This window comes from Triticum urartu, chromosome 4 (assembly GCF_003073215.2).
Source record: "Triticum urartu cultivar G1812 chromosome 4, Tu2.1, whole genome shotgun sequence".
Taxonomy (NCBI): Eukaryota; Viridiplantae; Streptophyta; class Magnoliopsida; order Poales; family Poaceae; genus Triticum; species Triticum urartu.
This window is the reverse complement of record NC_053025.1, coordinates 372,956,086-372,980,188: the sequence shown is the minus strand read 5'-3', so window position 1 is coordinate 372,980,188 and position 24,103 is coordinate 372,956,086. Positions and strand designations below refer to the sequence as shown.

General features: G+C 43.7%; 1 protein-coding gene and 4 non-coding genes across 5 annotated transcripts; all 5 read right to left on the bottom strand.

The window, feature by feature from the left end:
* Positions 1-10,214: 10,214 nt before the first annotated feature.
* LOC125551697 (eukaryotic translation initiation factor 3 subunit I-like) lies at positions 10,215-14,481 on the bottom strand. Its single transcript, XM_048714988.1, has 8 exons — positions 13,948-14,481; positions 13,736-13,863; positions 13,017-13,136; positions 12,838-12,927; positions 12,114-12,200; positions 11,915-11,994; positions 10,556-10,649; positions 10,215-10,362 (listed from the first exon to the last, which is right to left on the bottom strand). Exons 1-7 carry the CDS (start codon positions 14,345-14,347, stop codon positions 10,574-10,576), a joined length of 981 nt encoding a protein of 326 aa, XP_048570945.1. The 5' UTR covers positions 14,348-14,481; the 3' UTR covers positions 10,215-10,362; positions 10,556-10,573.
* On the bottom strand, positions 10,829-10,904 carry LOC125555098. Its single transcript, XR_007304540.1, has one exon. It is a non-coding gene; the product is annotated as a small nucleolar RNA U54 (small nucleolar RNA).
* On the bottom strand, positions 11,000-11,079 carry LOC125555099. The gene has a single exon (XR_007304541.1). It is a non-coding gene; the product is annotated as a small nucleolar RNA U54 (small nucleolar RNA).
* LOC125555097 lies at positions 11,217-11,295 on the bottom strand. Its single transcript, XR_007304539.1, has one exon. It is a non-coding gene; the product is annotated as a small nucleolar RNA U54 (small nucleolar RNA).
* Positions 11,555-11,636, bottom strand: LOC125555100. The gene has a single exon (XR_007304542.1). It is a non-coding gene; the product is annotated as a small nucleolar RNA U54 (small nucleolar RNA).
* Positions 14,482-24,103: the final 9,622 nt, after the last annotated feature.

Below are 24,103 nucleotides of genomic sequence, written 5' to 3'. Positions count from 1 at the left end.
ATGTTTACCTGGGTGCCATTGTATTTTCCGATCCCTTTTGGCTTATGGTCAGTAAGGGACTTTTGTTATATGCTTTGTGTAGTTTCATGCCATGCCTTTCTTTGCCATGATATGTTCCTGTAGCTTGTTGTTAACTTGCTCTAAACATTGCTTCCTGATGTTAAATCATGACATGTTGCTATTTTCTCTAAGTCTGTGAACCTGTTATCTTTTGCACTTTTTCCATGCTTGTTTGAACCTGCTATTGTGTGAATTAGCCGTAGCTCAGTGTTCATATTTTGTTAAGAATCTTGAGTGGATCACTGCCATGTGCTTTGTTGCTATGTTAGAGTGCAGCAGCTTAATTTTCTTGATGCATTTAGATGGCCTCGTGCTGTTAATCGCAGCTTTGTGCCATTATTGTTTTACTTGCCATTTGCAAACCGTGCATCCGATTCCGTTGATCTTTATATCGATTTCGACCGAAATCAACTCATCTTTCCAGCGGCACTCTTGGTTTTCCAAGTTGAGGCCTGGTTCAATCTTTCCTTTCCGAAGCACGCATATGTTTGCGCATTGCACCGTGGTTGATTGTGTCTCCCTTTGCTTGTGTTCTTGCTTTGGGTAGAGCCGGGAGACGAGTACGTGATCGAGGAACCCGTTGAGAACGTTTACGAGGATCAAGCTTACGTCAACTCGGAGAACTTTGCAGGCAAGATGACCATACCCTCGAAATCACTTCTATCTTTGCTTTCTAGTTGCTCGCTCTATTGCTATGCCTATGCTATGATACCTACCACTTGCTTATCATGCCTACCATATTGCCATGTCAAACCTCTAACCCACCTTGTCCTAGAAAACCGTTGTTTGGCTATCTTACCGCTTTGCTCAGCCCCTCTTATAGCGTTGCTAGTTGCAGGTGAAGATTGGAGTTTGTTCCTTGTTGGAACATGTTTATTGTTGGGATATCATTATTATATCTTGTGTACTTTAATGCATCTATATACTTGGTAAAGGGTGGAAGGCTCGGCCTTATGCTTGGTGTTTTGTTCCACTCTTGCCGCCCTAGTTTCCGTCATACCGGTGTTACGTTCCTTGATTTTGCGTTCCTTACACGGTTGGGTTATAATGGGAACTCCTTGACAGTTCGCCTTGAATAAAACTCCTCCAGCAAGGACCAACATTGGTTTTACCATTTGCCACCTAGCCTCTTTTCCCTTGGGTTCCACGGACTGAAGGGTCATCTTTATTTTAAACCCCCGGGCCAGTGTTCCTCTGAGTGTTGGTCCAACCTGTCAGCTGCCGGTGGCCACCAGGGGCAACTCTGGGCTGGCCAACCGGAACCTTGGACAATCCGGTGTGCCCTGAGAACGAGATATGTGCAGCTCCTATCGGGATTAGTCGGCACATTCGGGTGGCTTTGCTGGTATAGTTTTACCATTGTCGAGATGTCTTGTAACCGGGATTCCGAGTCTGATCGGGCCGTCCTGGGAGAAGGAATATCCTTCGTTGACCGTGAGAGCTTGTGATGGGCTAAGTTGGGACACCCCTGCAGGGATTTGAACTTTTGAAAGCCGGCCCGCGGTTATGGGCAGATGGGAATTTGTTAATGTCCGATTGTAGAAAACCTGAAACTAAACTTAATTAAAATGGATCAACAGCGTGTGTAGCCGTGATGGTCTCTTTTCGGCGGAGTCTGGGAAGAGAACACGGTCTCGTGTTATGCTTGGACGTAAGTAGTCTTGGATCACTTCTTGATCATAGATTCTCGAACGTGCTTTGCCTTCTCTTCTCGCTCCCATTTGCGTATGTTAGCCACCATATATGCTAGTGCTTGCTGCAGCTCCACCTCATACCTTTTTTCCTACCTATAAGCTTAAATAGTCTTGATCGCGAGGGTGTGAGATTGCTGAGTCCCCGTGACTCACAGATTACTTCCAAAACCAGATGCAGGGACTGATGATACCATTCCAGGAGATGCGACTGAGCTCAAGTGGGAGTTCGATGAGGACTCAGGACGATAGTACGTTTCCTTTCCAGACGATCAGTAGTGGAGCCTAGTTGGGGCGATCGGGGACATTATGCATTTGGGGTTGTCTTTATTTTGGTTCCGTAGTCGGACCTTGATTGTATCTGGACGATTGTAATGTTACATTTATGTTATTTTGTGAAGTGGCGATTGTAAGCCAACTATGTATCTCTTTTCTATTTTAGTACATGGGATGTGTAAAGATTACCCCTCTTGCGATCCAACCGATCCAAGTACCGAACGTACGGCACCTCCGCGATCAGCACACGTTCAGCTCGATGACGTCCCTCAAACTCTTGATCCAGTTGAGGCCGAGGGAGAGTGCCGTCAGCACGACGGCATGGAGACGATGATGATGAGATTACCGGCGCAGGGCTTCGCCTAAGCACTATGATGATATGACCGAGGTGTGTATCTGTGGAGGGGGGCACCGCACATGGCTAAGAGAAGACTTGGTGTGCCTTTGGGGTGCCCCCTCCCACGTATATAAAGGAGGGGGAAAGAGGAGGCCGGCCCTAGAGGGGGCGCGCCAAAGGGGGGAGTCCTACTTGGACTCCTGGTCCAAGTAGAATTCGGTCCCCCCCTTTCCTATTCCAACTAGGAGAAGAAGGGAAGGAGGAAGAGGGGAGAAGGAAGGAGGGGGGCGCCGCCCCCTCCTAGTACAATTCGGACCAGCCCATGGGGGGGCGCATGGCCTCCCCTTGTGGCCCTTCTCTCCTTTCCGCTAAGGCCCATGAAGGCCCAATACTTCCCCCTGCGAATTCCCGTAACTCTCCGTGCTCCAAAAAATACCCAAACCACTCAGAACCTTTCCGATGTCCGAATATAGCCTTCCAATATATCGATCTTTACCTATCAACCATTTCTAGACTCCTCGTCATGTCTGTGATGTCATCCGGGACTCCGAACAAACTTCATTCATCAAAACACATAACTCATAATACAAATCGTCATCTAACATTAAGCATGCGGACCCTACGGGTTCGAGAACTATGTAGACATGGCCGAGACACATCTCCGGCCAATAACCAATAGTGGAACCTGGATGCTCATATTGGCTCCTACATATTCTACGAAGATCTTTATCGGTCAAACCGCATAACAACATACGTTGTTCCCTTTGTCATCGGTATGTTACTTGCCCGAGATTCGATCGTCGGTATCATCATACCTAGTTCAATCTCGTTACCGGCAAGTCTCTTTACTCGTTCCGTAATGCATCATCCTGTAACTAACTCATTAGTCACATTGCTTGCAAGGCTTATAGTGATGTGCATTACCGAAAGGCCGCAGAGATCTTCGATACACGGAGTGACAAATCCTAATCTCGATATATGCCAACTCAACAAACACCATCTGAGACACCTGTAGAGCATCTTTATAATCAACCAGTTATGTTGTGACGTTTGATAGCACATAAGGTGTTCCTCCGGTATTCAGGAGTTGCATAATCTCATAGTCATAGGAACATGTATAAGTCATGAAGAATGCAATAGCAATAAAACTAAACGATCATTATGTTAAGCTAACAGATGGGTCTTGTCCATCACATCATTCTCTAATGATGTGATCACGTTCATCAAATGACAACGCATGTCTATGGTCAGGAAACATAACCATCTTTGATTAACGAGCTAGTCAAGTAGAGGCATACTAGGGAAACTATGTTTTGTCTATGTATTCACACATGTACTAAGTTTCCGGTTAATACAATTCTAGCATGAGTAATAAACATTTATCATGATATAAGGAGATATAAATAACAACTTTATTATTGGCTCTAGGGCATATTTCCTTCACCCGCACCCCCGGGTTGTTTGCCCCGGTCCACTCCGGGCACCCGCACCTCCCACCCCGGGGTGCCCGCACCCCCCCCCCCCCCCCCCCCCCCCCCCCCCCCCCCCCCCGGGTTTTTTCCCCCGGCCCCCCCCGGGCCCCCCCCCCCCCCCCCCCGGGGGGCCCCCCCCCCCCCCCCCCCCGATTCAGCCCAACTACACCACCGTTTCGACCATAACTTCCAACTCCCAAGTCCGTTTTTCGTGTTTTTTAGCTCGTTTGGAAGCTCTTGACATCCGCCATCCACATATATCATTACCACCACCATTAGCCTCCATCAAAAAATTCATCATAAAAGCACTCACCTTCCGCATTTGACCGATTTTGAGTTGCGGTTTCCGTTTCCTAAGGTGTTTCGGCTACTTAGGAACGTGTGACATCGACATCACTGCCATTCATCATTGCCTCAGAGTCATCTTCGCCAATGATCTTCACTGTTTACACTGCTAACCGTAAGAAAGGACGGTAACCTCGATGAAACTTACTTCATACACTTGCTTTTTCATTGATAACCCGAGCCATTTTGCGTCACTTACCCATCGAAACTAGTGTAACACCCACAATGCGGCTATATCTCCCACGTGTCGGGGCATGACTTAGAGGCATAGCCGCATGGTAGGTTTGTCACAAGAGGGGTAATCTCCATGTACTGAATAAGAAAGGGATAAAGAGTTGGCTTACAATCGCCACTTCACACAAATACAAGTTAAACATACATCATCCAGAATACAATCAGGGTCCGACTACGGAACCAAAATAAATGAAGACAACCCCAAATGCTAGATCCCCGATCGTCCCAACTGGGCTCCACTACTAATCAACAAGGAACAAAACAAAACAACGAACACAATCTTCATCGAGCTCCCACTTGAGCTTGGTTGCGTCATCTGCACTGGTATCATCGGCACCTGCAACTGTTTGGAAGTATCTGTGACTCACGAGGACTCAGCAATCTCACACCCGCGAGATCAAGGCTATTAAGCTTATGGGTAGGATAGGGCGATGAGGTGGAGCTGCAGCAGGCACTAAGCAAAAATGGTGGCTAACATACGCAAATAAGAGCGAGAAGAGAAGCAACGCAACGGTCGTGAAGCTAGAAGTGATCAAGAAGTGATCCTGAAACTACCTACTTTCAAGCATAACACAAGAACCGTGTCACTTCCCGGACTCCGCCGAGAAGAGACCATCACGGCTACACACGCGGTTGATGTATTTTAAATTAAGTAAAGTGTCAAGTTATCTACAACCGGACATTAACAAATTCCCATCTGCCACGTAACCGCGCGCATGGCTTTCGAAAGTTCAAACCCTGCAGGGGTGTCCCAACTTAGCCCATCAGAAGCTCTCACGGTCAACGAAGGATATTCCTTCTCCCAGGAAGACCCGATCAGTCTCGGAATCTCGGTTACAAGACATTTCGACAATGGTAAAACAAGACCAGCAAGACCGCCCGATGCGCTGACATCCCGATAGGAGTTGCACATATCTCGTTCTCAGGGCAACACCAGATGAACACTACGTGCAGCTAAAACTAGCCCTCAAGTTTCCCCGAGGTGGCGCCGCAAGTGGCTCTGGTTCGGACCAACACTTAGAGAAGAATTGGCCCGAAGGGGTTAAAATAAAGATGACCCTCGGGTTAATTACTCCCAAGGGAAAGGTATAGGTTGTTAGGCAAATGTAAAATCAAGGTTAGGCCTTGCTGGAGGAGTTTTATTCAAAGCGAACTGTCAAGGGGTTCCCATAACACCCAACCACGTAAGGGACGCAAAATCAAGGAACATAACACCGGTATGACGGAAACTAGGGCGGCAAGAGTGGAACAAAACACCAGGCATAAGGCCAAGCCTTCCACCCTTTACCAAGTATATAGATGCATTAATTAAATAAGATATATTTTGATACCCCAACATATCCATGTTCCAACATGGAACAAACTTCAGCTTCACCTGCAACTAACAACGCTATAAGAGGGGCTGAGCAAAGCGGTAACTTAGCCAAACAATGGGTGCTTGGGCACTTTGGCCCGGAGGCCCGCCACCCCATGGCGCTGCTCCCAGCCGGCCCTGGGTGCCCGGCCACCCACCTGGGCACAGGCAGCCGGCCCGGGTGCCCAGTCCCCCTCGCTTGGGCGCCAGCAGCCACCCCCGGGTGATCGGGCTGTCAACCCCCGGTTGCCCGGCCCCTATAGCCAACTGCCGGGCAGCGGCCCTAACCGATCCGGGTGCCCGGACCCCTCCGAGAGTGCCCGCGTGGAAGTTGGGGTTTTGACCCTTGTATCTCCCTTCCCTCCCCTCTATTTCGTCCCTGACTATATATACTCCTTCCCTAGCTCATTTGAGAGCATAGCAAAGTATTAGAAACACAAAGAGAGAGCTTTGCTCATCTTCCTCCTATAGGAGATCTAGACCTCCTCTTGGAGATCAAACCCTCCTCTTGGAAAAGATCCACTTGGATAACAAGACCTCACCTAGTGGGAAGAACTTTTACCCTAGTGACATTTTCCTTGAATTGTTCATGTATGCTTGTGGATCTCTTGTATGCTACTCTTGTGGATGTGTTATTTGGGTTTGTTAGAGTGATTTCCTCCTTATGATCTTGTGTGTTCTTGCTCTTTCCCCCTCCAAGTGTGAAAAGATACCCTCTAGGGTTTCACCCTACAACAAATCATGATGCCTTCGTTCGACTAGTAGTTTAGGTTAGGATTTTTTTTAGTCCTCGCAGGTGCGATGCTCGAACTGATGGTGGCGCTTCTTCTTCGAGTTTGACTTCAACGCTTCGATCATCCTTGAGTTTGTCCGACATGGATTCATGTCGTCTCCTTGGGGCGACGATGTTAGGTTTTCTCGATGTGCGTCTGTTATGAGGAGATTTGGTGTTAGCTGCTTCAGATATATTCAAGGGTTCAACGGCAACGACTATGGCTCCACAACATTGACCGTTAGGGCACGTGCACAAAGACTTCTCGGATGTCATCGACAAGATCAAGCCGGCTCCGATAGGGGAGTAGTTATGCGTCGGTGGCTCGTTCTGGTGACAGTGGTGGTCGTTCTGTGGTCGGGGGACCTTGGTATGATTTTTTTATTATGTGATGAGGTGTTTTATACTTCGGGTGAACTTTTATAATAGATTCGTATCATTTTCGAAAAAAAGAACACATATCCTTGCCAAATCACTATTTTACCTTGCTAATGAAGTTAAACACAAAATGACCCTACTTGGGAAGTATTTCATCGTCATACTTTTTTCTTATACGCCACTCACCTTGGTGTATTGGTTTACATGAAAAAGCTGAACTAGGGACCCTGGAGTCCCCTCCTTTGCAAAAAACGACGTGATCTTGTAGTGTTTACATCCCACGTCTACAAGGGATGTAAACGGTGTTTTCTTGGGACGGGAGAAACGCCACGGTACTCAGTGTTTCCCTCCCTGAATGAATAAGAAATGGACAGCTGACGTCGGGCTTACATGAAAAAAAAAGATGATAAGTTAGATTTTTTTTAGCATTAAACCAAACTTTATTACTCAATTGTCAGGTTTACATGAATTACAAAAGGGTCGTGGGGTGTCCCCAGCCACACATGATGTCCTTCTTATAAGGATGTAGAGAACTTCACTAAATTATGGGCATCAACATTCATTGCCCGACCTTCAAAAACAAACTTGCAGCTAGTAAGTTCCCTTGCCCTTGCAACAATCTCCTTAATGATCATACCATATTTCCCATCCGAACATTTCTCTATCTCATCCACTAGTGTTTTACAGTCACATGCAATAATAACTCGATTCAAAGATAAATCGAGTGCAAGAGACAGAGCTTCTCTACAAGCAAGCGCTTCCAGCGTAGGAGGGTCCGTAATTAGGTCGAAGACCATAGCCGACGAACCAAGGTATTTGCTAGTATGATCCCAACAAATCGAGGCTGCCGCCCCCTGTCTCCCATTCCTTGCGAGTCCTCCATCCACATGGATCTTTGCGATGCCTTCGGCTGGCGCGTGCCATCCTCCCCTGCCTCCCGTTCTTGTGACAGTTGCTGCCCGAGGCTTGTCGCGAATGACACAGGCGCCCTCAAAACTTCAAGCTCCGAGATGAAGCTCTTAACAAAAGAGAAAATGGCATGTGGGCTCTGAAAGATTGCTTCATGGATAGCCTTCCGACCTGCTGTCCAAATTGCCCATAAAGTAACAACATAGTTTATTAACTGGGCATGTGGCAGATTATCAAACAAAGTGAATAACCATTTCTTCGCACCCGGCTCGCTTGTTGCATGTAGATGTTTAGCGAGATCGCCATCAACGAGGGCCTAAACGCAACGAGCCATTGAACAATCCAGGAGGGAATGCCTCCATGAATCTTGTGCTCCGCACAAGTGACAACAATCAACATCGGACATATTTCTTACATGGCGCACATCCTCAGTCGGGAGAGAATGTTTGGCAAGTCACCATAGAAAGTTTTTTACCTTGCCCGGGACCTGAACCGACCATAGAGAAGTCCAAGATTTCCCTTCGGCTGCCAAGTCAGATGATCCTGTAATTCCTTCGAGCCAATCCTCTCTTCGTCTTTTTGTATCTATCAGCATCCTGTACGCCGATCGTACTGTAAAAATCCCATTCTTCTCATGAGACCAAGCCCACTGATCGTTCATATGCCGTGTGCAAAGTGGGATACCATAGATCACATTTGAGTCTGCTGCTACAAAGACTTGCTCAACAATGTTTTTCCGCCAGGTTGCGGATGTATGATCAATTAACTCACTCACAAACTCTGGCGGATTAGATGACAAACATGCAATAAGTCTCATAGTGGCACTCCTAGGAATCCAATTATGTTCCCAAATTTTGGTTGAAGACCTGTCTCCAAATCTTCTTATCAAGCCTTGACAAAGTACATCACGTCCCTCCAAAATAGCCCTCCATATCTGTGATGGACGCTTACCCACTTCAGCAGCAAAAATTGAAGCATTAGGATAATAAACTACCTTTAACAATCATGCACAAAGTGATTCTAGGTGCTGTAACAGTCTCCACGACTGACTAGCCAAAAGTGCAAGATTAAAAATCTCAAAATCCTGAAAGCCTAAACCACCCATAACATTGGGCTGTGTCATAGAGTTCCAAGAGACCCAGCTGGGTTTTCGTTTTCCATCCTTACTCCCCCACCAAAACTGCCTGATGAGCTTGTTGAGGTGTTCGCATAAATCTCTAGGAAACTTGAAACAAGATGTTGAGTACACAGGTATAACTTGGGCCACTGACTTAACTAACACCTCCTTCCCTGCATATGAAACTATTTTTTCAATATAACCTTTTACCTTGTTCCACAGTCTATCCTTGAGATACTTGAAAGCTCCAGATTTTGAATTACCAATATCAGATGGCATGCCCAGGTACTTGTCATTCAATGTTTCATTAGGAACATTCAGCATACCCTGGATCTGATAACTCCAACAGGTTTGACACCATCGTCGCCCCTTCATCATTAGATAATAAGTTAGATGTACACACCTAAAGTTGGTAAGAACTAATGGGCAATACCCCCCTCACTAGGCCCATCAAAGAAAGCAACTGCTACTTAATCGTAGGTTTGCTTTCGTGCAAGGCCCCCCTCCTGGAGCACGCAGTTGTCATTTTCAAGTAAACGACCCGCCCCCTTTCTTTGCCCGCTAGCCACTAGGATCTCATGAACCAGGAGCGCCAGCACCACTTCCTCGATCTTCCTATTGGAGGCATGATCGTGGTTTTCATTTCATTCATTTCGAAGGAAGTTTCATAGAGATAAGTGTGGGAAAATCCCTTCACTTTGTAAACATAAGCTGTTTTTGTATAGTGATCTCAGGTCATGGAGATCTCGAGGCATGTGGGGATTTATCACATAGTTTCTTTCGAAAAGTGATGATGGAAAAGTGAAAACTGGACTTCGACTTGGAAACGCCCACGTAGACCATGACGCTTTAGAAAAGGGTTGGATTATGGGCTCATCGTATTTAGTGTCAAACTTTGACCATAAAATTAACTAGTAAAATACAAATTAGTTCATAAAAATTATATGATGGAAACTATCTTTTTCGAATATCAAAAGCTTTGCACATGTAAGTTTGGAATCCAATGAACGAATAAGTTTTGGACTGCCATTTTAGAAGCTGGCAGTACGTACCTACACACTAACATTTATATGACTGGAAATCCAATCGTGTCAATCCAAGGAGCCAATGTCTCAGTAGGCTCAGCGTCTAAGTACGTAACATGTAATCCTTGAGCTTGACAAAACTACAACACCTAGCTGCGCATCCATGTACTATGTTCAGCAGAATGGACATCGAATCAAAAGTAGAATGTTTTGGAATAAACAACACTGACAGAGCAACACCATGTCACCCATTTAAGCATCTCCATTGCTGATTGTATGAAAAGGTGCTATTACATAGTAGACCATCCAGCTAAGTTAAGTTCTCTCACAAATTGAGCCCAAAAAAAAGCTATGTTCTCTCCAGGGTACTAGGGAGGTCTCTCAATTGCAGCCTGAAACAAGATAGGAAATGAACATGTAAGCATAAGCCTGAAGCACAAGACATTTCGAAACAACATAGAAGACGAGATGCTGAGATTGCTCAAGAAAAAGCACTGAATGAACAATGTATAAGCATAAGCCTGAATGAACAATGTATTAAGTTGCAGTTATTCACATTTGTCTACCAAGGAATATGAGCCTTACCTTGAGAAATTCATAGGCTTACATCTTGATGTTGAAATACTCAGGATCAAAATGGTGTAGCCTCACATATCCATCCTCACCACCACTCGAAAAGCTAAGGACATTATATGGAAAAATACGGGTCATTAAAACTGGAATCATAAGAGATGAGATAACAAGAACTGAAGCTCAAAGAAGGAAGCTGAAAAACCCTATTTCTCAAAAGCATTTGGATAAACATATATGAGAGATCACAAAAGAAATATAATAGAAGTATCAAAAAAAAGGATTGGCAGCTCTCATAAGTTTATTTTACAACATATTCAGAATAGCGTATATGACAAAAGTATTGGACTGAAATCACTGAGCTGCCAAACCAGCTGGTAGAATAGAACAGAATGCACAAGAAAGCATGATCAAGCAATTACAGGTTAGATCTGCCAAAATAAATTATGGGGACAACATAGCTCTCATATCCAACTTTTCATCAAAACAAGGCCAGCGTAGCGTATATTGACAATGTAATTGGCTATAGTCACTGAGCAACATTATTACTAAACATGACAAAAGAGAATTCACAAGATAAAAGGTGTGAAGATAAGGCACCAAAATACTAAGGAGACAACATGTGCTCAAACAGATGGAAATGGCAAGTATAATGTGACATAGGATTACTTCATGTAGCTCTCATATAAACTTTTCATCAAAATATGATCAGTATAGAGTATATTGCCAATGTAATTGGCTCTAATCACTGAGCTACATGTTGAGGAAAAAACATAACAGAAAAAGGTAGGAAGCCAGGGCACTGGAACAAAGGAAACAAAATATGTCACAAACAGATAGCAAAGACGAGCAATGTGTGACAAGCCATAAGTCAATGCCCATGTAGAATTTAAGATACAGAGGATGACTTAAGACTTAGGATGGGAGACAATAAAATGGTGATTGAGGATTACTTCACCATGATCTTCTCTCACTGAAGATAAAAAAATATGAATAGAAAACAATAAAAAGATATGTTCTCATAATACGTGATGACATCCTAAAGACTCAGAATAGCGTATATCACCATGAATCTACATGGCTTAATCATTGAGCAGATTTTAGCATACTCAGTGCAACAGAGGCATATTGCAAACCCAACGTGAGAAGCAAAATGTAAATATAAGAGATCAACATGAAATAGTAAACAGGGTTACTGAACACATATAATATTCAAAATCAAGCTCTGATTTCATAAGATTTGACGACATTCTAAAGACTCAGAATAGTGTATATCGCCATGAATCTAAATGGAACAGAGGCATATCACAAACCCAAGCGCAGAGGCAAAATACAAACATAAGAAATCAAAATACAAACAGAGTATGAACTAACCTCCTCCCATCAGGATTAAATGCTAATGCATTGATAGGTCCAAAATGTCCTTTAACACCACCAATCTCTTCTTCTAAAATCTGAGATTGACAACAAAATCTTGTTACAGAAGTTGACAACATATACACATACAGAAAGTAACTCCCCATAGGAAGTCAAGAGCCAACTGTGTAAATATATGCAAAGGAATATAGTTCACCTTGTGGAAAAATTTGGCCTCAAATTTACCAGCACGACGATCTGTCATAGTAACATTCATAGCATCTTGGCCACCTCCAATAACCACCTAAGGATAGCAAAAAAGTATGATGTTCAAAAAATACAAATACACATACAAATGAGTTTCCGTAGAATAAATAACAAATAGACCATTATAATGTACTCCCTCCGTTCGGAATTACTTGTCGCAGAAATGGATGTATCTAGATGTATTTTAGTTCTAGATACATCCATATCCGAGACAAGTAATTCCGAACGGAGGGAGTACCAATTTAGTTTAGAATCATGAATGCATGGGATGAGCATTAAACACAGATGCAGAAAAACTAAGATAACAAATATGCAAAGGAATCATGGTTTACACAGTTTGACAAACTTGGCCTTAATTAATGAGAACAAGAAATCAAAGTTAGGAAATAGATGGGCACGACAAAAATATGTGACACTCAAGACCAGAGCACATACACGGTAATCCTATCCAACTTCATTAATTACCAAAAGGGCTAGACTGCAAGGAAGCACATTCTGGACCAAATTCATAGTCAATCCAAACTTCATAATTGACCGCGGAAATATACACTTAGCTTGTAAAAAGACCAAGAGTTCAAGAGACAACCCCATGTGCTTTGAGAGAGCTTATATATTCAAATGCTTGCAGCAACTTAAGAACAATGGCAGATAAGGTGACAGATACAGGAGCATACATGATCAAGAGTAGGAGATATGTCAACAGCATTAACCGGTCGCTCTGTGACATATGTCTTTATCAGGGTCAGTGTTCTTGCATCCCATAGCTGCGACATAGCAGATATGTCAGAAAAATCCATATGTTAAAAAATAAAGTATAAACAGGTTATCAGGGCAGCAATACCAAAAGTATCACCTTAGCAGATTTATCCAAGGAACCTGTGAGGAAATGAGACCAATCTAAGGATTTTGACAGTGAGCTAATTGCCTTCTGATGTCCAACCTCCTTGTCTGACTCCTTCAGCAGCTTTCCGGTCTACAAGCCCAGAGAAAATAAAACATAAATGCACAACATCATACAAAAATGGGAAAGCGACATCGTACATACTGATTGAATTAAACACCTGGCATGTACAACAAACATTGAATGACGAGAGATAGTGGCATGTAAACTTTGCAGGAGATAACTTATTGGTTCCTTCATTCTTTCTAATGAAAGACCCACGGAAAGAAAATTGCATTCTAGTGGGGGGGGGGGGGGGGAATCTCTAGGGGTGGGGGGGGGGGGGGGGGGGGGGATACTCTAGTAAGGTGGACTACATACTAAGCATCCACCATGGCCAGATTTACAGATATTAACTGTTTGCTGTGTTAATTCAAGGAGTTGGTGGCTATAAGAAACTCACGGAATCAGACCACGTGACAAGGAAATTCAGGGCGTGTGTGAAATATAAAGCACTGAGCTCAAGTAACATTTTACATTACAACCAATACATCGACAATCATGCAACAATAGTTGCAAGCTCCTACCAAGAGCAAATTGCCACAGGTAGATGGCACCAGACACCCTAATAGGCCACAGAACTGATCGCCAGCATGACTCAACAAGACTACTTGCAAGCTTGGGGTGCTAACCTCAGAGTCCCAGATGCGGATGGTGGCATCCTCACCGGCGGTGATGATGGTCCGGTTGCCGGGCCCCCACACGGCCCTGTTAATCCTCCCCGTGATGCCGGAGATCACAAGAGCTGACTCCTCCGTTTCTGCAAACCACAAACACATTATAAAATCCACATTCACGTCACAACTAGACATCTAGAAACTTCCAGGAGAAGAGTAAACCGTACGGTCTTGCAGGTCGTCGGCGATGCGCTTGACCTGCGCGGTGGGCATATTCCCCATGAAACTGTCGGTGGTGATGACCGCCAGGTGGTCGCCGATGGCTAAGTCGACGGAGCGCGCGGGGGCGTCGAACCTGAAGGTGAAGAGCTCCTTCCCCGTCTTGACGTCCCAGAGCTTGGCAGTCTGGTCGGCGCTCCCCGTGATGAGACGCGCGGAGTGGCGGGAGACATCGCAGGACCATACCGCGCCGTTGTGGCCGCGGTAGGTGCCGAGGCGGTCGCCGTTGTCGGCGTACCAGACGGTGGGGGTGTGGTCCTTGGCGCATGAGAACAGCAGGTCGCCGTCCCGGTTGTACTTCAGGAACGTGAGCGGGCGCTCGTGCCCCTTCATGAGAATAGGCCTCATCTTGCCGCTGACTGCTGCTCGCCGCCGGGAGGTGCAGGGTTGGGTAGGGTTAGGGAAGTGTAGGAATCTGGATCGTGCGTTGCGGCGGAGCAAAACCCTAGCTGCGGTTGGACAAGAGGCTTTGTGTGAGAAATCTACGCCGTTAGGCGGCTGTATTAAGCACGAAGGCTGGGCTGGGTTTCGGCCCAACAAGAACTACGGGCTGAAACAAAATGCGCCCAACGTTCGCACGAGGACTATTTAACAAGCGCTCCTTCAACAGAACGGCAACAATCAGCGTCACTTGGCGCGCTCTCAACCATTCGCCACGTGTCGCATTCTGAATGCTTCCTTCAGATTTTGTTTCTTTTTATCTTTCTGCACGCGTTTTCGGCTTTTTAAACGAGTTTTTTTGAGATTTTTTCGACATTTTAGTTTTTCACTGTTCCTTCTTAGCTTTTTAAAAAAAATGAAAAAAATTTACATGAAAAAATGTGTTTTTCCCTTTCATAAGAGTTACGGTTTTTGCTTCCGCGAGAGGCACGGTTTTGCTTTCGTGAGACTCACGGCCGTGCCTCTCAAAAACGAGAAAAACACGTTTTTTTTCTTTCATGAGAATCACAGTTTTGTTTCCGTGAGATACACGGGTGTGCTTCCGCAAAAGTCACGGTCGTGCCTCTCGGAAATGAAAAAAGAACGCGTTTTTTTTCACGAGTCACGGTTTTGCTTCCGGGAGAAGTATGATTATGCTTTCGCGAGAGTCATGGTCGTGCCTCTCGGAAAGGAAAAAAACTTGGTTTTTTGTTTTTCTTTCTTTCGCGAGAGTCACGGATTTGCTTCCACAAGAGTCGTGGTTGTGCTTTCACGAGAGTCATGGTCGTGCCCCCTCAGAAACGAAAAAAACGCGTTTTTTTTCTTCCGCGAGAGTCATGAGTTTGCTTCCGCGAGAGGCACGGTTGTGATTTCGTGAGAGGCATGGGCGTGCCTCTATTAGAAAGAAAAAAACATGTGCTCCCGGTTTGTTTTTTCGTCCGATGTTTTTTCATGAAAAAAAGTTCGTCAAACTCTATCAACATGGGATCTAGTTTTGAAGATCTCGACGCGAGGAATGCAACGGTGAAAACTGTTCAAGATTTGGATGCACGGTTTAAGAGATAAACGTTTTGAATAAACGGATCTACGAAAATAGCAAAAACTCCCAGGTTGCGACAAGTGGCGCGCTGCATGTACGCCACTTGTCGCAACTAGGAGAATTGGAGTGATCTTTGCAACGAGTACTTCTTAATTAGTGATTCTGCACATTCAGCGATCTCTAAGATTTCTCTCGCTGAAGCATTTAGACAAGGGGAGCGCCTATAGGGCGCATCACGCGCTGCGAAGGAAGCCGACGCGCACCCCCGCTCCTCTGGGCCGGCCCATGTGTGGCCGGGACGCCGCCTATTTTTTTTGCGAATGTTTCCTTTCTATTTTTGTCCTTTTCTTTTTTTCAATAATTTGGGATACCAAAACGTCCTAAATTTCAGAAAAGTTGCTAATTTTGACTAAAACAATCATGATTTAAAAAAAATCATGACTTCCAAAAAGATACTCGGTAATTCAAAAAATGTTCATGAATTAGGCAAAAAATGTTCACAAATTTAAAAAATGTTCATCAATTTAAAACAATGTTCATGATTTCAAAAAATGTTCGTGAAATTGAAAAATGTTCACAAAATAAGTAATCATGATTACAGAAAAATGCTCTGGAATTCAAAAACTGCTCACGAATTTGTAAAAAAATTGTTCACAAACTTAAAAAATGTTCATAATTAAAAAAATTCAAACAAATATTCGCTAATTTGAAAAATGTTCGCGAATTTAGAAAAAATGTTTACGATTCAAAATAATGTTCACAAATTCGGAAAAATGTTCAGGATTCAAAAAATGTTCGCTAATTCTAAAAAATGTTCATGAATTTGAAAAAATATTCACGTTTTTGAAAAAGTAGCCTTTAATTTTAAATTATTCACTATTTCAAAAACAAATGTTCATGATTTGAAAAACTTGTTGATGACGTAAGAGAATTTTCACAAATTTCTAAAAAAATTGTTCATGATTTCGAAAAAAATGTTTGTGAGTTTTTAAAAAATATTCACAGTTTCCAAAAAAAATGTTCATGATTTAAGAGTAACGATTTAGTAGAAATAAAACCATGATTTTGGAAAAAAAAATCATCATTCGAAAAAAATACCATTTTAGAAACAAAATCGCGAATTAATACATTTTCGGAAATTGGAAAACAAGAATAAAAATGAAAACATAAAAGTAAACAAAAAATGAAAAAAAAACAGAAAAAGGAAAAGAAAAAACGAAAAAGGAAAAAGGAAAAAGAAAACCCGAAAGAAAAACATAAAAAACCGGTTCAGGGAAGGTTCTAGAACCTTCCAAAACCGGCTGGGGTTAAACCCGGAAATGGTACGCGCTGTATAGGACCTTCGTTTAGACAAATCGGACCGGCGCACTAGCCGCATAGAGAAATAGGCTGAAGCATTTAGACCAATCGGGCCGGCCCAATAGCCGCATAGAGAAATAGAAAAACTATCAGAATATTAGGTCGCAAGGGAATTCGAACCTAGGACGTTTTGATAATAGGTAGAGGTGCTTGCCAATGCGGCAATGTTGACTTCGTGGCCACGTAGGAGTCGGAGTCTCCTTTAGGTAAAAGACTGGGTTCTTAAAAAAGGTAAAATATCGGAGTTTTTTTTTTACTTTTCCGTTTTTTTCTTTTTCCGTGTCTTTCGTTCTTTGTTTGGTTTTCTTATTATTTTCCTCCATATTTCTTTTTTCATTATTATAATTCATTTTATTTTTCTCATTTTATGGTTTTTTATTCAGCATTCTTTGTTTTTCTTCTGGTTCCATTCTTTTTTTTCATTCAACATTTTTCAAATAAGTGTTCAACATTTTTTCTAATACTTGTCCAATAGTTTTTGAAATACTTGTTCAACAATTTGTTATAGATGATCAACATTCTTTCAAATACTTGTTCAAAAATTTTCAACTACTTGTTCAGCATTTTTATATACATGATCAACATTTTCTCAGATACTTGTTCAACATTTTTCAAAATATTTGTTCAACATTCTTTAAATACCGATTCAACATTTTTAAATACATGATCAACATTTTTTCCAAAATACATGTTCAATATATTCCTTTCTTTTTTTCATTCTACATTTTCGTATATGTGAAAAACATTTTTTTAATAAGTGATCAACATTTTTTTATACATGTTCAACATTGTCCCAACGATTATTCAACATTTTTCAAATACTTGTTCAACATTTAATACTTATGTCAACATTTTTGAAATACATGTTCAACATGTTTTAAATACGCTTTCTACATTTTTTTAATAATTATTCACATTTTTAATACTTATTCGAAATATTTCAAATACTTGGTCAATATTTTTCAAATACTCATTAATATTTTTTTTATACTTATTCAACATTTTTCAAATACTTGTTCAACATTTTTAATACTTATTCAACAATTTCACATACTTGTTCAACCTTTTCAAATACTTGTTCAATATTTTTTAATACTTATTCAACATTTTTTCAAATATTTATTTAACATTTTTCAAATGTGTTTTGAAGAGTGTTTTTCGTAACACACTCACACACACACACACACACACACACACACACACACACACACACACACACACACACACATATATATATATATATATATATATATATATATTTTGCGGGGGTAGCCTCTCAGCCACAACCAAGTTTACAATGAAGTCTAACCCCGAGTACAACCACAGTGCGGTTCGGGGGTACTACGGCCATAAGCAGCAAGTTCATGGCTAACCTTATTCTGCGAACGACGACAAAGAGTAAAAGAAATCTCCCTATCTTCAGTTGAGGCCAAACTTTTAATCTCCTGTATCACGAAGCGATGTACTGATCTATCATCGGAATTTGCTATGATCAGCGACACTGCCTCAGAACTATCTAGTTCTACCAAAATTGGCAGCGTCGTCCGGTGGAGGGCTAGCTCCAGCCCCTCCCTACACGCCGCGAGCTCGCCGCCCAGCGTGTTACCACAAGTACGGAGTTCACGGCAAGCGCTAAAAATGATGTTTCCCTGAGTGTCCCGGAGGATCATCCCACCTCCTGCCATACTTGTAGCCGGTATGAAGCTTCCGTCCATGTTCAACTTGGTCCATCCTGTAGTAGGAGTGACCCAGCTCAGCTCCTCTTTAGCTAGGGCGCTAGTTGTATGTGATGGTGGCGCAGCATTGATCATCATTTCCCCCTTCATAACATCACTATTGGGGTATTGCTTGAGGCATAATAAAGAACTGATATATCCATGTAAGAACCGCCATATAATGTACAAAATTCTTGCATGGATTAAAAAATAGTTCATGAAGTGAGTATTTTACGGCCAACATAGTTCATGTCTCCTTAATCTATTAGTATAGCATGTTTCCAACCGCAAAAAAAGTATAGTATGTTGCCCTTGGTGAAGCAGCCAAGGAACTGTATTTTTTATTTTTCGGTTTTTTGTGTATACATTTACGTTGTATAACATCTCGCGGACCGGCCCACTTGCAGGTTTCCTTCAGCGATGAATCAATGAGAATTCGCGTGAAGCGACATATATCAGTGCCCCAACATTCGCACGTACATTTCCGCCAGCATAATCACGATGGGTCTTTTTTATGTACGAAAAATATAGAGCTTCATAACCGAGGTGCCTAAGAGCACATATCTGAAACGCCCACGATGCGGCTATAGCTCCCACGTGTCGAGGCACGATTTAGAGTCATAACCACATAATGGTTTTGTTGCAAGAAGGGTCATCTTCACAACATCTCATGTAATGAACAAGAAAGAGATAAATAGAGTTGGCTTACAATCACCACTTCACACAAAACTTAAATAATTCATACATCATCCAAAATACACACATAGACCGACTGCAGTCAAATCCAAAAGAAAGGAAGATAACCCCAAATGCTAGATCCCTGATCGTCCCAACTGGGCTCCACTACTGATCATCAGGAAACGAAACATAGTAACGACCAAGGTCCTCATCGAACTCCCACTTGAGTTCGGTAGCATCACCTGCACTGGCATCATCGGCAACTGCAACTGTTTTGGTAGTATCTGTGAGTCACGAGGACTCAGCAATCTCAAAACCCGTGAGATCAAGACTATTTAAGCTTATGGGTAGGATAAGATGATGAGGTGGAGTTGTGGCAAGCGCTAAGCAAATATGGTGGCTAACATACGCAAAAAGAGTAAGATGAGAAGCTACGCAACAGTCGTGAAGCTACAAGTGATTAAGAAGTGATCCTGAAGCTACTTACGTTCAAACATAACCCAAACCGTGTTCACTTCCCGGGCTCCGCCGAAAAGAGACCATCACGGCTACACACTCGGTTGATTCATTTTGATTAAGTCAAGTGTCAAGTTCTCTACAACCGGATATTAACAAATTCCCATCTGCCACATAACCACGAGCACGGCTCTCGAAAGTTTATGCCCTGCATGGGTGTCCCAACTTAGCCTATCACAATCTCTCACGATCAACGAAAGATATTCCTTCTCCCGGAAAGACCCGATCAGTCTCGGAATCCCGGTTACAAGACATTTCGACAATGCTAAAACAAGACTAGCAAGACCGCCTAATGTGCCGACAAATCCTGATAGGAGTCGCACGTATCTCGTTCTCAGGGCACACCAGATGGGCCAGACGTCGGGTTGGCTGAGACCCTGGTTGCCGAGGGGGCGCCGGACATCGCCTAGTTCGGACCAACACTCAGAGGAGCACTGTCCCGGGGGGGGGGGGGGGGGGTATAAATAAAGATGACCTCGGGTTTGAATCCCAAGGGAAAAAGGCTTAACTTGTTAGGCAAATGTACAACCAAGGTTGGGCCTTGATGAAGGAGTTTTATTCAAAGCGAACTGTCAAGGGGGTCCCATAATCCCAACCGCATAAGGAACACAAAATCAAGGAACATAACACCGGTATGAAGGAAACTAAGACGGCAAGAGTAGAACAAAACACTGAGCAAAAGGCCAAGCCTTCCACCCTTTGCCAAGTATATAGATGCATTAATTAAAATAAGAGATATTGTGATATCCCAACATATCCATGTTCCAACATAGAACAAACATGCAAGGCACCTGCACCTAGCAACGCTATAAGAAGGGCTGAGCAAAAGCGGTAACTTAGCCAAACATCGGTTTGCTAGGAAGGTGGGTTAGAGGCTTGACATGGCAATATGGGAGGCATGATAAACAAGTGGTAGATAGCGCGACATAGCGATAGAATGAACAACTAGCAAGCAAAGATAGAAGTGATATCGAGGGTAATGGTCATCTTGCCTTCAAAGTTCTCAGAGTTGTTGAAAGCTTGATCCTCGTTAGCGTACTCAATAGGTTCCTCATTCATGTACTCGTCTCCCGGCTCTACCCAAAGCAAGAACACAAGCAATGGAACAACAATCAATCTTGGTGCAATGCACAAGCAACATGATGCAATACATGGCATGATATGCAAGATATGATATGCAATGCATATGTGTGCTCCAGAAGGGAAAGAATGATCAAGGCATCAACTTGGCAAACCAAGTATGACGTTGGAAAGATGAGGTGATTTCGGTCGAAATCGATATAAGGATCACCGGAAACGGATGCACGGTTTGCAAATGGCAAGCAATACAAGGATGATGCAAATCTGCGTTTAACAGCATGATAGCACTTAGAATGCAACAAGAAACTAAGCTACTGCACTCCAACATAGCAACAAAGCATATGGCAGTGATGTACAAGAGATACTTGACAAAACATGAACACTGAGCTATGGCTAAATCACACTAGAACAAGTTCAAACAAGCATGGAAAAAGTGCAAAAGATATCGGCTTCACCGACTTGGTGAAAATACTAACATGTCGAAAACAACATCAGGAAGCAATGTTTAGAGCAAGCAAACGACATGCTAAAGAACATATCATGGCAAAAAAGGCATGGCATGCTTCTACTAAAAGCACTTAACAAAATGCCTTTACTGAACATGAGACAAAAAAGCACAGAAGATATGATGGCACCCACGTAAACATAGCAAGTTTTATAAACAGATTCAGACAGTGAAATTCAGGACATGGCAGAAATAGATTCATGATAGCAAATTTGCAAGCTCATTCCAGTCACCACAAAGCATTACATGACAACACAAACATAGAAAAAGTAATAAGACATGTTCAAGATGCTAAGAATGGCAATAGCAAGTTCATAGGATGCATGGATCACTAGCAAAACACATGACAATATTGATTAACATGTTAATAATCTGCCAGGAATAATATATTGCAAGAGTAGAGCAAGAAAATGACATGCTGGAGTTCTCCATAATTGCCACCAGAGGCATGAATGAATAAATCATAACCATATGTTCAAAACATACTTACTGAAGTATCTCAAAATAAGCATGGATCTCATGGTAACAACAAGTTTACATAGCATCAAAATATATCAGGAAAAGGACTTAGCAAAACTACTAAGTGCCTGAAAACAACAACATTATGAAGCCTACTTTGCATGCTTGTGCAAGTCACCACATAGATCACAAAAATACAAGCCTTGCTCCCCTGTAAAGATGGCATGATGGAGATCATAACACATGTAGACATCATGCCCAAAGGATGCACACAAAAAATGCAACAAAATGACAAATCACCATGTACTGTTAAGAACCAGCAGTTAACATTTTATAGCACCCTTGCAACGCTGATAATGGCATCAATATGGACAGTAACATGCATGGAAATACCACAAACACGAAGAGCTTAACGAGACAAACATTTCAACATATCATATGCATGATTTGGCGACACGGTCACAGAGATACGACATGATGAAGGAGGCATAAAAATATCAGGGAAAAAGACTTGGAGAAAATTTTACCCCACGAAAAACTGGACGAGGATGTCCCGGGACGGAGGGATCCGGGCGCGCGCGGTGGTGTTTGGTTGGGGAACCCGGTGGATCTGGTCCACCCGACCAGATCCGGACAGGGACGGGTCCGGCGGCAGCGGGCTCGCCGGAGGCCGGCGGCGACGGTGGTGCGGCGGCCGGAGCGAGGTGGCGCGTTGGCAAGGTGGTGGCCGGAGCGGCGACCGAGGAGGCAGCGGCGAGGCGGTCAGTGGCGGGGGTGCGGCGCCGGGCGGCACGGTGAGGCGGTCGGCGGCGGCGGCGTGGGAGGCCGGAGCCTCGGGCGGCGGCGGCGGATGGATGGGCCCGCGGGGGCTAGGGACGGGTCGAGCGGGCTGGCGTGGTGGGCGGTGGCGGCGTGCCACGTGGCAGGCGCAGGTTGGACCGTGTGGCGGCGGCGCGGTTGTCCGGCGCGGACGAACACGTCCGGCGGCGGAGTGGGAAGTTTGCTATGGTTTCATCTGCGCGAATTTCGGGGGGGGGTGCACAAATTTATAGGTAGAGGGAGCTAGGAGTGTCCAAATGAGGTGCGGTTTTCGCCCACACGATCGTGATCCAACGACGGAGAGCATGGAGGGGGTTTAGATGGGTTATTGGGCTTTTTTGGAGGGGTGTTGGGCTGCAACACTAAAGAGCCTTTTGCGGTTACCCGGCTAACCGTTGGGGCATCAAACAACCTCCAAATGGAATGGAATTTGACATGCGGTCTACTGGTGATGTACCAAGGCCACTTGACAAATCTCGGTCCATTCCGAGAACGTTTTTCTCCCGCTCATGAACAAGACAAGAGGGGTGCGCCGGGTGCATGTGGGAGTGTCAGATTGCAAAATGGACAATGGGGAAAATGCTCGGATGCATGAGACGAACACAAATACAAATGAGATGCACATGATGACATGATATGAAATGCATGACATGAACACAATACAAAACGGAAGACAAAAACCCAACCACGAAGGAAATCTCATATCACATAGCCAAAAATGGTAAGAGTCGGAGTTACAAATATGAAAAGTTACATCCGGGGTGCTACAACACTCCACCACTACAAGAGGATCTCGCCTCGAGATCTAGGACTGAAAGAACTCCGGATATTCAGAACGGAGGTGATCCTCGCGTTCCCAGGTGGCTTCTCGGTCGGAATGGTGTGACCACTTCACTTTCAGGAATTTGATTGACTTGTTGCGAGTCTTGCACTCGGTTTCTTCAAGAATAGCAACGGGATGCTCATGATAAGACAAATCTTCTTGGAGATCAATCTCTTCGAAGTTGATAGTGCGCTCCGGAGTCTTGAAGCAATTGTGAAGCTGTGACACATGAAACACATCGTGCACGTTTGCGAAGTTAGACGGAAGCTCAAGTTGATAGGCGAGGTCGCCTCTTTTGCCAATGATCTTGAAAGGACCCATGTATATCGGGGCAAGCTTCCCTTTGATACCGAAGCGACGAGTGCCTTTCATTGGAGAGACGTGGAGGTAGACATGGTCTCCGATCTCGAAAGCCAAGTCACGGTGCTTGCTATCATAGTAACTCTTCTGGCGTGCTTGCACGACTTTGACATTTTCACGGATTACTTTACACATTTCTTCAGCTTCTGTGATCAAGTCATTTCCAAGAAGTTCGCATTCACCAGTCTCTGACTAATTGAGAGAAGTATGACACTTTCTGCCATAGAGAATCTCGAATGGGGCCTTGCCCAAACTCGCTTGGAAGCTATTGTTGTAGGAGAACTCGGCATATGGAAGACAATCTTCCCACTTCATACCGAAAGAGATGACA